Source organism: Glandiceps talaboti, chromosome 10, assembly GCF_964340395.1.
Source record: "Glandiceps talaboti chromosome 10, keGlaTala1.1, whole genome shotgun sequence".
NCBI classification, from domain to species: Eukaryota; Metazoa; Hemichordata; class Enteropneusta; family Spengelidae; genus Glandiceps; species Glandiceps talaboti.
In genome coordinates this window covers 7,222,820-7,237,895 of record NC_135558.1, presented here as the reverse complement: position 1 = coordinate 7,237,895, position 15,076 = coordinate 7,222,820, and the positions used below count along the sequence as shown (strand labels likewise).

Here is a 15,076-nt window from a genome sequence, read left to right as displayed (position 1 = left end):
TGTTTGGAGGAAACAGTGTTAATTTGCCATCTGGGGCCATGTTGTGATGAAATCTTTCATGATGGTTTCAATATTCCAATATGTTTCACTGTATGAAATTCAGTAGTCAATGCAACCGTCAGACCAAAACCTTCAAGTTGACGTTTTGTTTTGAAATGCAAATTTCAGACAAATATTGATATTGCTTTGAAGTTTTTGTTGTTGTGTGCAATAAACAGTAAGGTAACATTTTATAGACATGTAATTCTTACAAACCAGAGCTGTTATTTCTTCTGCGACACTGCAAAATAATGATGCCTCTCATTGAGATGAGTCTTCGATGGTGCCGTAAAAGAGCCTCTGGTTTACGACGATGTATACATGTAGTCTGTAAAGCGCCCTCATACATTGTCCTATGTCTCTCAAAGAGAAGGCCGATGAGGGCAGAATGATGATGTGTATTTTACAGTCTACGTATTATATAATGCAATAAGTAGATACTTCAACTTCACACGATTTTATCTCTTTGTTTCTGATCATGAATTTTTTAATCTTCAAGAAGTTTAATTTTATTTGATTATTCAGTACTTGTCTGTAACTCTGTTTCATTGTTCACCAATTAATGATGCAATACCTGATATAAAGGCTGGCAACAATGTAACATTTTTTTTAAAACTTTGGTAATAAACAACCATTTTAGTCATAGAATATATTTGTACAGTGTCAATGTACTGTTGCACCATCACTTGGCAAAGACCTCTAATTGTACAATCTGTCAGACTTTATGATATCACTAAATACAAAGGATTTAATTGGCATAAACCATTCACATCCTACCAGGTGCCCATTTATACTAGTGAAATCAGGATACAAATGTGATTCAAATCATATCCATAGTATTCAGTCAATGAGAAGCATATGGCAGTGGTAATGAACCAAATATGACATTTTTATAAGTTATTTATTTTTTGTAAATTATGACAAGAAGTTCACATCAGTGTCAAATGCACTCGGGATATCATTTGCTCACAATGTTGGACAAACTACTAAATGTATGCATAATTTACCCTGGCATCTCATCACCATAACTATGTGTACACATCTACTGTGTATACGGTATATGTATAAAACACTCTGTTCTCACTCTACACAATTTGACAAGTTTGGTGACTTGAACAAATTAGTATATTACTGTCTATAGCAGCAGTTTTATTGTCTGAACACAGTGGGAATGTAATTGATTTGGAGTGCTGTCTATGTTGAGTCACTTTCTGTGTTTGTTGAGCTATTTTCTACACAGACTAGCACTGAGAAAAAGTGTACCCAAGTCCATGGATGATCACTAATATCTTTTGCCACGAACAAAGTCCCTAAAAGAGACACTTTACATTCAGTACATACTAATACCACAACAATGAGCCATGTAGACTTTTATACACTTTACACACACACACACACACACACACACACACACACAGAGTCTGCCATACCTATAGCACTACTGAATACATGATAGAAATTGAAATATCAACGTGAATACAGACACTGGATGCAAGCTTCCCTGTTACCAAACATTCTCGCAAACCAGAGCTATTATTTCTTTCAAATAAAAGTAGGGACCAGTTTGTTAAGAACGGTACCGTAAAACGGTCGTGGTTTGCGACGATGTTACCAAAATGACTTCATACAACTTGTTCTGTTAAATGTACATTTATTATCATTTGTTACCAAAACCAAACCTGATAATTGCTTTTGTATAAAAATACTATAATAACATTCATGATTCTTTTACTCTGTTCATATCTACAAGTATAAAAAAATATGAAAATCATGAACAAGAAACAACTTGTAAAATAACAAATGGACAAGTTATATTGGCTCAGAACAAAGTAAGGACACCAGAAAATGTTAATAACTAGCTTTATAATAATAGCAGATGATTTTGTATATATTAACTGTGGCATGTTACATACGGTAAACTGGCAGTGAACAGGCAAAAGAAGGACAGGGAAGTGGGGAGGGGTACGCTTATGATCAAATGTTACTGGACAATACTGACTTATGTTTGATCTGTTTTGTCAGAGATCACAGTGCAATCGTCGCAACCCAATATGTAATTTTGCCACCTAAGGGGAGCCAAAACAATCGTGATCAATTGATAAACTATATGGCAATGGTAAAGTACAACTTTATGAACTGTAAAGCAAATGTATAAACAAGATTGAGTACAATTTATTTTGCACTGAAAATTCAAGATACAAAATGTCAGACACTAGGAAAATATAATTTAATTTATACGTCTCGGTGTATAGGATATTGCAACTGGTGTCGAACTTTCTAACCAACAAGAATGAAATTTTCCTCTGTTTTTACTCCCACTTCTTTGTTACGCACCATTTCAGGGACCCAGAATTATAGTTTCCATAGTTACTAAGTATTTTTGCTGTAACATGTGCTTTTCAATCCAAAATGAAAATATACACAGACTGAAGAAAACTGAGAATGAGAAAGGTTTACAAAGTAGGGATAGAGAACTACTATTTACTACGTACACGTATAATGTTCTGTTGAGACATTCAATCTGTCAACTTTCTCATAAATATCTTTTCTAGAAAACCTATATAATTAACTTACAGTATCAAGTGTAGAAATCAACACTTGGTATCCTGCCTTACATTACACTTCCTACGCAACCTTTGTCAGCTGCACTGATACACTTTAGAGTCTGAATAGAACACAGCCATGTTCTCTTAGAAACAGCTTTAAGATGTTGGACTCAACATGGTTTGTGACACATATCTAGTGTATGTTAGGATGACTCATGTCATGGCAACCCTAGAGTCAAAGTTCCTTGCATGATATCAATTGTATGAAGGGCTGCAGTATTGTGGCAATGTTTGTATAGCCCGACTGTCTGGTCAGATTCTCCTTTTCACAACTGTTTCATACTTGGTCCAGTAATGTTCATGTGATTGATATTTTCAAGGTCTATCTTCAACAATCACCAACATCTTGCATACTAGATCCAGCGGAATGTTGACTAGGTTCATTTTTATTCAGTTTTGACTCTTTTAGCTGTTGGACTGCCATCATCAGTCTGTTTTTGATTACTTGGACTCTTTGGTTCTCTCTTCACCCACGAGGTCAACAGATTCTGAGCAGGTCTTTTCTTGGGACTTTTCGCAGGGGAACTTTCCATCTTCATACCAGCAGTTTTGGAGCCTTTACTTAACCATGCAGCCATTAGCTTGCTTTCTGGTTTGGGTTTACTATAAATAATCAATCAAAGAAAGTTTCCTTCTTTAACATCAATTACCTTTCATTTGCTCAAAAGTCAATTTTTTTTTTTCATGTTTGACATGTACCTGTCATTCACTTTTTTGTAATAGACATTGTACACAGATTTGTTATCTCATGATCAATGCCAGGGGTAGAAAGCATATGATAGGTGGTGCTAGTAAGGTTAGTGATAGTTCTTTGAGGAAGAATGAGCCAGTTAGAGGCAAATAGATGTTGACAAGCTGATAGCATGGTCTGTGCTCCGACATCGAATCTCCTTAAGTGTTGGGGACAGTGGCCACTCGTTGTCGTCGTCGCTGTCACCGTCGCCATCACCATCGTTGTCATCACCATCGTCATCGCTGTTGTCACAATGTTATGCTCATTAACCAATACAAATATTTGTCAGCATAACACAAATGGAAATACATAATTTGTTAAAACTGTGGCTTGAAGTTTGTAGTTACAGCTCAATGTGTAGAAATAAATGAGAAAACATCACATTGGGTAGGAGAGGGTAGGGGTAGTGTGTTTGTGTGTGTGTAAATAACAAAATGTACTCACTCTAAATCAACTGGTACAATGCATTCTGGGTTTTTATTTCGAATACTGTTGACAACTGTTGAGACAGGATGGTATTGTATGTTTCCTGTAGATTTGATCCGTTTCAATGCCGTATCTTTGTCAATGTTGCCAGAATCTAACCAATCATGGACAGCGTCGTCTCCATCCAATATGGCGGGCATTCTATCATGTAACCATGACAACTCTGGAGATGCTGGCACTGTGATGATGGTGTATGTGTAGTGTGGTTCTTCGCCCTGTTGAAGCAGAACAGCCAAGAGAGTCAATTACACAACTTCTTGTCTGCTTTATGGAACTGCTACATGTAAGACAGACAATGATAAAACTTTTCCACATTATGGAACAGCCAAGACAGCCAATTGTATTTGACACACATTGTTATCCACATTATGGAACAGCCAAGACAGTTAATGATACAACCTGTTACCAACATTATGTGAATAGTTCTTTACTGATGGTCACTTCTATGTACAGATAATACTAATTATCATTCATAATATCTTATTTACTCTAAAGTAAAATTTCAACACTGACACAACCAAAATACTCAAGAGAGGCAAAAGTTCAAGGAAATATCGAAATGTAGACGAGAAACCAGCCATTAGAAGTAATGTACATACATAGTATATAGAACTCAAAACAATGTAAACTTACTTCATTTTTGGGTTTGACTACATCATAGATACCAGCCATTGTAAGTAATTTCCTTCCAATCCAATTGCCTTCACTGTCATAGTTATCTTCTGGTTTCTGTTCTGACTCGGACCACACCTTGGTATCTTGTGGAAAGTAAATGAAATATGGTTGCTTCTTTCCATCCTTAGTTTTCTTCCACTCAAAAAAGCTAGATCAGGAATAAACACAAATAATGATCAGTAAACTTTGAAAAAAAAACCATTAAAAAATAGGCATATATAATATTTACCTCAAACTGAACCCAAGAAATGACAAATGCTTGGTATGCCATGTATCCAATTTTGAATTATAGCGCCACCTACAGGTAAGTTTTAGAATTTCTATCGTTTTCTATGTATTTACCATGAAAATGTTACCTATGACTTTTGTCTACATATCTAATTCTTGAAAACAACAGTGTAATGGTAAAATTCTTTTAATGATCCAACAGAACATTTTGTAGCTTACCACCAGCTGGTTTTACATGCAATGAACAGTTAAACGTATATATTACAAGAGGAATACTAATATAATATGAATCTAGTTCTTACCCATCAGCCAAAATGACACATCTTCGTCCCCTTTCCAGAGGTTTCTTAAACATTGCCTTCTGAGTTAAGCTGTCATCCCTGCAATTCATGGTACTGTAGCCAAACTTGTTTGGACTTCCTTTGTGCCAGGATGGAACTAGTCCCCATTTCATCGGCATGACAACCCTTTCATCAGTACTGTCCGCACTTTTTGTGTCTTCATCAATGGTTGCCTTGGAAACCAAAATTGGTCTGTGGTATAAAAACAAGAAATAGTTTCACCTATCAGTCAACTGATTAGTTAGACTTTAACATATAACAATTCATACTTTTGGTATATCTTACTGGAGGAACAAAATCTACTGTGCAACAAACATATATATTATGTTCACTTCTGTTGTCTTTTGATTTCATACAGACAGTCTTACGATGCTTCAAAGTGGTATTGATTTGAATAAATCATTCAGTAATATAGAGTCAAAATAAACTGATAAATATCAAACAAGCTCACAGACAAAAATAAAACCATCTCTTACGTATATGTGTGTGGTCCGACATTGTATGATGTATAATACTGTTTTCCATGGCTACTGCCATCAGTTGTACCACCACCACCACCACCACCACCTCCTCTCCACTGTGGTCGACTCTGTTTGCCTTGCTTATTCTTGTAGCCACACGCATTACAAATATCACTTGGGCCAAGAGTACTGCAAAGAAAAGGACAAACAGTGATGACATGATCACATGGTGACACATAATATTGCTAAGTTTCCATGGTAACACATTATTTCATACAAATAACTTGATTATGTACAGAATATGGTTGGGCTGGGACTTAAATTTTGCAGTCTTATATGACTTTTACTTTTTATGATATTCATATATTAGTCTCCAGAAATTCTCAATGACTGATTTAATTTATTATTCTGAGGTTTTACATTATCCTTCCCTGATCAACTTAAGATAATACTTAAAAATTAGTCTGCAGTGAATTCAATTAATCAACACTAAATTGGTAAGGTATGCAAATACATATATCACTGTATCCGTACTTTTGAAGTAAAATAAGCTAGTTTTATTATTATTCAAATGTCGGGTTTAATAAAGTCAAACTTCTCTTACATCTATTACTTTTTCAGGTATTTTTAAAATCAACACTTTGATTGCGTCAATGAGAGTGGTGTCAAAAATGATATTGCTTCAAAGACGTTTTCAACACCTTAGGATTTTCTTTCACAGAGCACATGTAAGTCAGGACTCGTTTCAACATTGTCAGTGTCACCTTACAAAGAAGGAATGGGACATTGTCAGCTTCGAATCCCGACTTAATCCGTCTGCAAGCAGGACTATGTCGAGGCTGAAGTGTAGTCATACACGGTCCTGTTTACTACGGTACTCGATTGTGCAGTCCACAGAATCGATAGAGCCAGTACAGTTGTACATGGTGGACTTTAATCTGTGAAGGGTCAATTTGTCCGAGTACCCGTGAATTTGTCAGTGGTGCTCCACTTACCAAGCCGTTCTGCCGCACATCGCTAGATCGTCTATAGTTAAACACTTACAGAGAACGCTACGTTTGCGTATTTATACCTTTCCCAGTCGCTATAAGTGACTTAATCATATGCTAAATATAGAAACCTCCGACTTGTACCAACATGAACTCCCCAGTGAAACCATTTTGAATATTTAATCTACTTAGTAAACATACGGGTACTTGTCAAAAATCTAAAAGGGTCTGTAGCTGATGAATTTGTCGTTTAAAAATGATCTGTGATGAAAGTTACTTATATCTAGCTTAAGCCAAAGTCAGTAATATTGTTTCATCAAGAAAATATACAGATATTTACGAGTTTGCAAGATACTAATAACATTATGACGTCGATTATCGTTCTCAAATCACACCACATGTAACATATCTGATAGATACATCCCAGGTCATTCAGACAGAACTTCTTATTGGCTTAGCTTTTCATGATCACGTGATAGTGTCCAAAATTTTAATGACGGTTTGTGATGACTTTCCTAGTGTTGTCACTTTTCTTTTTTCCGTTTTAGTGGATATTCTACCAAAAGTTCTGTATTTAGGCCGAGTCGGAACTAAGGAAATAATTGGACATTTGAGTTTCGCGATCGGATCTGGAAAACAGCCACGGAAAGGCGATACAAAACTTAGTGTGTGTGCGGGACCGGGGTCTTCTCTCATCAAACATGGCGGCCGAGCCCAGTATCTATCAGGTAAAAGTTCGCATTATTATCAAATGTTTTGAACTTAAGTTTTGTTAATCAAAATTTGTGTTGCATTTTTATTATATGTAAGCTTATATATACGTCTATTTTGACTTTAGGGCGAGCCCGGCCGCTTAATCATGGTCGGCCAACGGTACGGGGCTGAACTAGACCTCTCGGATGAATCTCTCCAGCAAAAAATGGAACAAGTTCGGGAACAAATCAAAAAGGATATCAGGAGAGAGCTGAAAATTAAAGAAGGGGCCGAAAATTTACGGAAAGCCACAACGGACAAGAAAAGTTTGGCAAATGTTAACAGTATTGTTAAACAGGCAAACAATAAACTACAAGAACTACAAGCTGAATTGAACGAATTAAATGCCCATATCGTAAGCACTGGAGCAGTGGCAATCGAGGAAGCAAGTCCTGGTGAGTTCCACACGTATATTTGACAAATTATTTCGACAGCGATATGCCAGCGGTAAAAGCATTGACCCAACGAACGACCTATTATAGTAAACAAAGATGTACGCAGCGTAGATATGTTGTTTGATTGAGTCGCATATTTTTACTTACTGTTCTAGTAGTGTGGTGTTATTCAGAATATGTGTGACATAGGCGTGGTGGATAATAGTTAGACGGTTCACCATGTGGAATTCCATGGGATGTGGTCAGTATCCGACGTCGTTTGTTTACATTATTCAAGAATCATGTGAAATAGTCATGATTCAAAATATTTTGTGGGAGGGACATTTTACCATGGGTGGCAAGACAGACTTATGAATTCAAAATAAACCAATATTTTGATAATTTATAATCTGTATGTTATCCCAAAATTGCAATACAGTATGCAGTTTGGTAAATTACAAAGTTCATATGAAAAACAAAGGGGTTAAGTTGTGGACAGCTATATCCAACAGATTTGGCTGTGATTGAACTACACAGTATGTATGTTAATCCACATTAGTAAATTATCTTAAACACACACACACATACACATTTCTATAGTGATATTTACTGTAAACCAATGAACCAAGGTCAACCTCTGGACTAGATAAAACTGATGTTAGCACAGCATGAAAGAATTCCCACCAAATGTTTACATTTTAGTGTTTATAACTGTTGATAATATAGTCAATAGGGTTCATCAGAAAGAAGCTGATATTTTTAGATCTGTTTTATTCTATTTTTAGTCAACCCATTTAAGTGTACAATATAATGTAACGTACTTGAGAACATCTTGTTATAATTTCTCGCCATTCACATGTGGAAAGTTTAAAAAAGAACCTGGAAGCCCTAGTGTCGGTGTTTCTGCATTAGTCCTATATACGTCAGAGAAGCCTATAGTTTCCATTCGTGCTATTATTAAAATCATAAAGCAAGACTACAGTTTGGTTGGTGGATGACTTACAATTATATACAATTTAAGACTAGGGTAGATCATGAATTATGAAATGGTTTAAGTAAAGAAGTTTATATAGCTGACTACTTCAAGTGGTCCATTATACGTAAAATACAAAATAATAATTAGATGTTTTTTCTTCATTCAGCCAAGGAAAATGCGTGTAACCTAAGGGGAGCTCTGACACTAAGAGTCGCTAGATGAGTTGAGTAGTGACAAAATCCTTAGGTCACAAGTATTTTCCAGGTGAATGAAGAGAAATATTGGCGAATAACATAATTATACCAGCGCCAGTAATGTAAAAGAAAAATCTGGGAAAGTAATGGCAATTTTGAATGTCTTGTCTCATATTTTGAATACAACAGACCCAGTGACAGACATATACATGCTTTGTTGTAACATTATGATGTAGAACGATCAGAGTATATATTCCATATTTTTGGTTCAACTTGGCTCATGCATGGTATATTAGTTTTACAACTTAGTTATGTATTGAAGCAGAATTGGAAGAATCATGAAATATTGTAGCCAGAGATGTTTTACAGTGTGTGTCCTTCATGGGTGGCTAGACCATGGTATGGTGATATGTGGACATGATATGTCAGTAACAGCTGCAGTCATTGACTTAGTTCAACTGTCAAGGCAAGGCTTTCGTTTCCTCGTAGAACATGATATTCTAATGCAGCTATTCCCATGAAATTTAATTAACCTTTCAAGTTGTTGTTCATCATGTGAGTATCAGTACTTCTAAATACTAGTATAGCAGTAAAATAAGTGATTCTACTGCTTATTTTACATTTTACAAAACACCTTTTGGTTATCACGCACAAGTATGGTGTTGATGCCCTTTGGAATGTTTTACAATTTATAATGAGCTCTGGTTTATCAGTATTGTAAGTTCACTTGTCTTGTTAGTATTTAGAGGAGTTGATTACTGTAAATTGTTCACACATACTGCCATAGTTACTTGTAATCAGGTCCCTGACACAATTTCTCAGTTGGCTATGGTGGCAATGTCAGTTATTACTATATGTACGAGACTACCACCCAATTTTTCAAGCAATCTTGAAGGATATTGCCAGTCTTCCGTACCAAGAGAGTTGCATAATGTTCCTTCAGGGAAGCACACTACAGACACAGTGTACAAATTTGGGGATGCAGTCATACAAATAGTCTGGATGCCAACATGGTCTCAGTGTGGTCTCTAACGAAAGGGGGATCTGAAAGATTTGATGAAAGATACACTAGACTATCTTACAAGGACAAACTAGGGAAGTGATTAGTCTAATGACTAGCCATTCAGTGTAAATCTGGAGATCTCTTTACCATTCACTCCTAGTGGATTACCATCTCTTTACAATAATACGATACTTCAAGTTTATTTTTATGCACAGTGAAGTTTTAATCCAAACATGAATTGTGCAGGGAAAAAAAACCCAGATGCAAATTGTGTCTCACTCAATAGATAGCACACCATTGTGACCACTACTTGACAAGACAATAGTCTGGATACCATTGACAATTCACACTATTTTTCATTTCATTATCAGAACTATTTCCTCCAACTCTACAAAGTGAAGTGTGATACATGATATATTTGCAGATAGCAACTTCCTCAGTCACAACAAATTCAATTGTTACCACAGATTTTTTTTCATTAAATTGTCTGAAACATTTTCTGTAATCATGAAAAGGAGGGATATTGGAGTATCATGATCTCAGTTGTGTGTTCTTACTTCAGTTCAGGAATAAATTTGAATTTTGTATGTTGATGAGCTTGAAGACGATTTTCTGTGTTATATCCAATGAATGATTTTTTAATTGAATTGGATTGTGTATTGCTCACTGAGAGCATACATTTGTCCATTTATGTAAAAGACAGAGTATACATGTTTAATCCTCAGCATTAACAGAAGTATGTTGTATGAAACTTCTCAATCAATACCATGACATTTAGAAATGTCATAATAACAGCAGCACATTACTGACACTAGGTCTAACTACCCTGTATATTGTTATTACTGGATTACATCCATGGTGCATTTTCTTCTCATAAGTTTCACTTTCAGCCAGACTCAATCTGACACAGTAGGGGTCCCTTCCACTGTCTGTGGTTCAGGTGACCAGATTTACACACATGTATGGTTCAAGTGACCAGATTTACATCGTCATGGACATGTTGTTGACTCTATATGCAGTTGTTCTCTGATAGTGATACTACTGTGATCTACTTCAGAAGACTAATAACAGGGAACTTTCACTATTGTACACTCATGTTGTATGTACAGCAAATCTAATTCTTACAACCAAATGATCTTGAACTGTTTGATGGATGTATCAAATGGAGACTATTTGGAAAGCTTATACTTGAGAAAAGTAATACAATGTACACAGGCTTCAAGTAGGGTCCTTGACCGTATGGTAAAGTGACACTTTCCTGACAACTTCCAGACAACAGATATTCTACTCTCAACATATTCATATAAAAATATAAACATATACATGTACACGTGAGATCTGTCTCTCAATTTCATTGTGTCTCCAGTAATCCTGTGTATAATATTGATCAATAAAATACATTATATTTCAATGCCCTGGATGGATAAATTATGCTTTGATTTTAAGTTGTTGGTTTCAATGAGGAGGGACAAACTCTATGCATTGATGTTTCTAGTAATTTTCAGAGCAGAAAAGACTGTAGGGTCTCAAGGGGGATTAAGCTTTATTCAAAAATGCTGATAATCCTAAATAACTGTCTAGGTCTGATTGTTATTTCATTGTACCTTTTGATTGAGTTATGCTGTGGTGGTCTACCTTTATTTTGAAAAATGCATCAAGGAAAGATCATACATTGTAATTCAGTGTAATGCATTCCTGGAATATTCTGAAAGATATTACTTTATGATTTGATTTTCATTTTATGAAAACTGATGAGTTGAAGTGAGACTCAGAGAAGTAATTACATGGTGTTTTAGTATCTTTCTTTGTGTGTAGATTTGAACTGTCTTTTTAGTGAGTCAATAAGTCTACATGTACCTGAAAAGGTTAATTTGGGATGTTTTAATTGTCATTCATTTAATCAGCACTAGTAATGAGTCATTGATGTCTACCATGAATGACAATAACTGTTACATGTACATGTATGATGTATACTACTGACTGTACAGTGACACAACTTCCACTTTAAGTATTCCTGTCTGTTTTTTTCACCAACATCAAAATATCAAGAACATTACTTGTGCTTTGTATTGAATACAAGATCAGTAAGAAAATTTTGTCAATGTTTTGTAATGTCAATTGTGTGTGTGTGTGTGTGTGTGTGTGTGTATGTATGTATGTATGTATGTATGTGTATGTGTGTGTGTGTGTGTGTGTGTGTGTGTGTGTGTGTGTGTGTGTGTGTGTGTGTGTGAGATATTTGTTTACCCAACTCTTGTACATTCTTTCATATAAAAATGATCAAAATAGAGCAGAGCATATTAAAGATAAAAATCTTTTTTGAAGTTTACAACAAAAGATTATCTTTTCAAGTACTGGAATTAAACAAAAAATTAGAATTTTAACTGATATAGATGATTGCAATTATGAAATCTTAACGCAGTGATTATTTTCAAAATGCTGGATTGTTACATTACAGTTTTATAAACTTTCATGTAAGGGAAGTGGGTTTTTTGTCATAGAGTGAATTTTTTCTAGGATTATTAGTTTACAATGAACTGAGTGATTCTTATATTACAATGAAATTCAGACCTTGCATAACACTAATTGTTCTACCATTTCCTATTGAATTCACTGTACCAGCTGTCTGCAATCAACCAGTAAATTTCAATAGCCTGGGCTAGCAGGAAGTTTCCTGGATGACTGCAGTATGTTGATACATCACCCTTGTGACTTGACAAACAATAGACATGATTTTGGCAGAATGACAGACGGAAGGTTAGCAGTGATTCATGTAGAGGGAAGTCATGAATTATGTATTGTACTACCCTATGCCTGCAGATGTGTAAGAAGATCGATTTGAGCAACCTTGATAAATGGTTGATATTGAATATGATTTTGGGTGTACCCAAAAATTGATGTTCTCATCAAGATCGTAGAGATAGATTGGTGTCATGAAGAAAGATTACTTTAATTCAATATTAATTAGTTTGTACTGAAAAAAAAACATTGTGCTAAATCGGAGTCTTACAACTATGCTTGCAGAATTTATTTAAAAAAGAAATCGAACAGATAAGATAGCATCAATTTAGAATCATGTGATATTTAAAGGCAAATGTGTACAAATACAACAAATAGCAATGCAGATTTCTATTTTAAATCTGATTGCATTGTGTTTTTCAAATGTCATATTTGATTGATTGCTCTGTTGATTTTTTTTCCATATTTGTCACATATGATAAATGTTAGATTACCCAAACCCTTGGAAATATCAAACAGTGAAACATGAATAATAGTACGAGGCAATTGAAATATACTTGTGTAAATTTCAGTATGGAATTGAAGTGAAACAGAAAACTAGGCGAAGTCCTTGAAGCTGAGAAAACACAAATGGTGTGCAGACTATGCTGCTAATACAGCTGAATAGTATTTATTGAAGTTCTAAATTGTATAAACAGTCCCTGACATAAAAGTTAAAACAGACTTTCCAAGCTGGACTCATTGTCAATGTTTACATAGCTGTATCAGCATTTTAAGATGATACCAACTAAAGCCCACACTCAAAATACGCTTGTTTTGTTATGTGAAATCCTGTGCAGTATGTTTTATTTGAAATTATGTAAGTATTTTCGTACTGTTGGTTGTTGTTCATTTGTGATTGGTTGACAGCTACATTGTATAGTCTTATCAAATTGTGATTGGTTGACAGCTGTAGTCTGTCAAATTGTGATTGGTTGACAGCTAAAATCTATCAAATAACAAATACTTTAGGTATAACTAGGTGTCTCTGGTGAGAATAAGAATAACCCAAATAAAAAGACGTGAACAATAAATTTGTTAATATTTGCAAACCATGGATGGAATAGCAATTCAAGTATCAAATGCTTCTCTAATTCACAGTATGGGTATGTTCAGCTAGCTGTGAGGGCAAGTTGTTGACAAGATGGATGAACCAAACCTTGAAACCCGTGCACATAACAGATCAAATTTTGTTGCTTGACAAATTGTAATTTATGGTTTTCAAAAAGGGAGGTATATTACCATACAGTGTACTGATTACTTTATATATTTTTCTGTGTACCAGATAGTGCATTGACTGTGACATTTTCAAATACAATGTAAATTGTTTGTATTCAGCATGTGAAGAGTGAAAAAAAAAGAACCTTGACACAGTGAAAGTAGTACATGATAGATATTTGAATGTAATCAGACCCTGACCTAAATTATTAGCCTTTAGCTGTGCTCTATGTAACTAGTAACTTGTACATTGCAAGCCTCCAGAGTCATGACTGTTCATCACCAGCACCTTAAAATAATCTGTATTTATGCTGGATAGTTCTTTAAGCATATAAACACTATTATCTCCCAAGAAGTCCAATGAGGGCCATCCCTCATGGGTTCAGTGTTAATGCAGGAGGAAACCAGGAGTACCCGAGGGAAAACCTGTGTTGTTCGGTAGATTCAAACCCTGAATGGGCTTGAACCCCAACCACAGTGGTAAGAGGCAAATGGTTTAGGTAACCACTCAGCCACCGCCAGCCCTTAGAACACTAAAGACCGCAACCCACCTTGTGGGATTGTGTTTAATGCACAGTGATTTTTGTCAAGACCATTTCAGAATCAGCTAACAGAAGTGTTGTTACCAGGTGAAAAATGTTGCCATTGTTGTCATTTCAGTGTGAGATCAATAGTGACAAAGGTTTATACCTGGTTAGCAATATGTAATGGTTGTACAGTCACACTGTGTGGTATTTATTTCAAGGGTCATAACACACATGGTAATTGTTATATTATTGTTGACCTCTGTGACCTGAGAAGGGTTTATGTAAAGTTACTGTGACTAACATGATCAACTTTTAATTTGTACTTGGCTATATTTATTTATCTACTGTATCATTCAAGAAATGTATGTCTCTGTAATGGACATAAACTTGTAGTCTATCAGTTTACTTCTTGTATTTTCTAGCATTGGTCAGTTGGCCCTTCTTGGTGTAGTACATATACATGTACATGTATATGAAATTCACTTCTACAGCTATTAGCTCCCTAAGGGAGAGCTTGAGAAGTGTTGGGCATCTGTCTCTCTCTATTTGTCTGTCTGTATCATCAATATCTCAAAAACCCAGGCTTGTTATATGGGGAATGGATTTGTAATAAAACAATTATAAAGCTATTGATGTTACAAATTATACATAATGGGCCATCAATAAACTATTCTTTAGAAGTTTAGTCATAAGGC

At 35.3% G+C, this 15,076-nt stretch overlaps 2 protein-coding genes across 2 annotated transcripts in view; one reads left to right on the top strand and one right to left on the bottom strand.

The window, feature by feature from the left end:
* Positions 1-1,679: 1,679 nt before the first annotated feature.
* Positions 1,680-6,712, bottom strand: LOC144440963 (abasic site processing protein HMCES-like). The gene is made up of 6 exons (XM_078130437.1): positions 6,565-6,712; positions 5,585-5,758; positions 5,070-5,300; positions 4,498-4,687; positions 3,823-4,079; positions 1,680-3,248 (listed from the first exon to the last, which is right to left on the bottom strand). Exons 1-6 carry the CDS (start codon positions 6,582-6,584, stop codon positions 3,032-3,034), a joined length of 1,089 nt encoding a protein of 362 aa, XP_077986563.1. The 5' UTR covers positions 6,585-6,712; the 3' UTR covers positions 1,680-3,031.
* Positions 6,713-7,058: 346 nt separating this feature from the next.
* Positions 7,059-15,076, top strand: part of LOC144441469 (serine/threonine-protein kinase N2-like) — a 47,670-nt gene continuing 39,652 nt past the window's right edge. The window contains exons 1-2 of the mRNA XM_078131047.1: positions 7,059-7,286; positions 7,397-7,706. Of these exons, the coding sequence (XP_077987173.1) occupies positions 7,260-7,286; positions 7,397-7,706 (337 nt within the window). The 5' untranslated portion in view covers positions 7,059-7,259. The remainder of the gene's footprint in view (positions 7,287-7,396; positions 7,707-15,076) is intronic.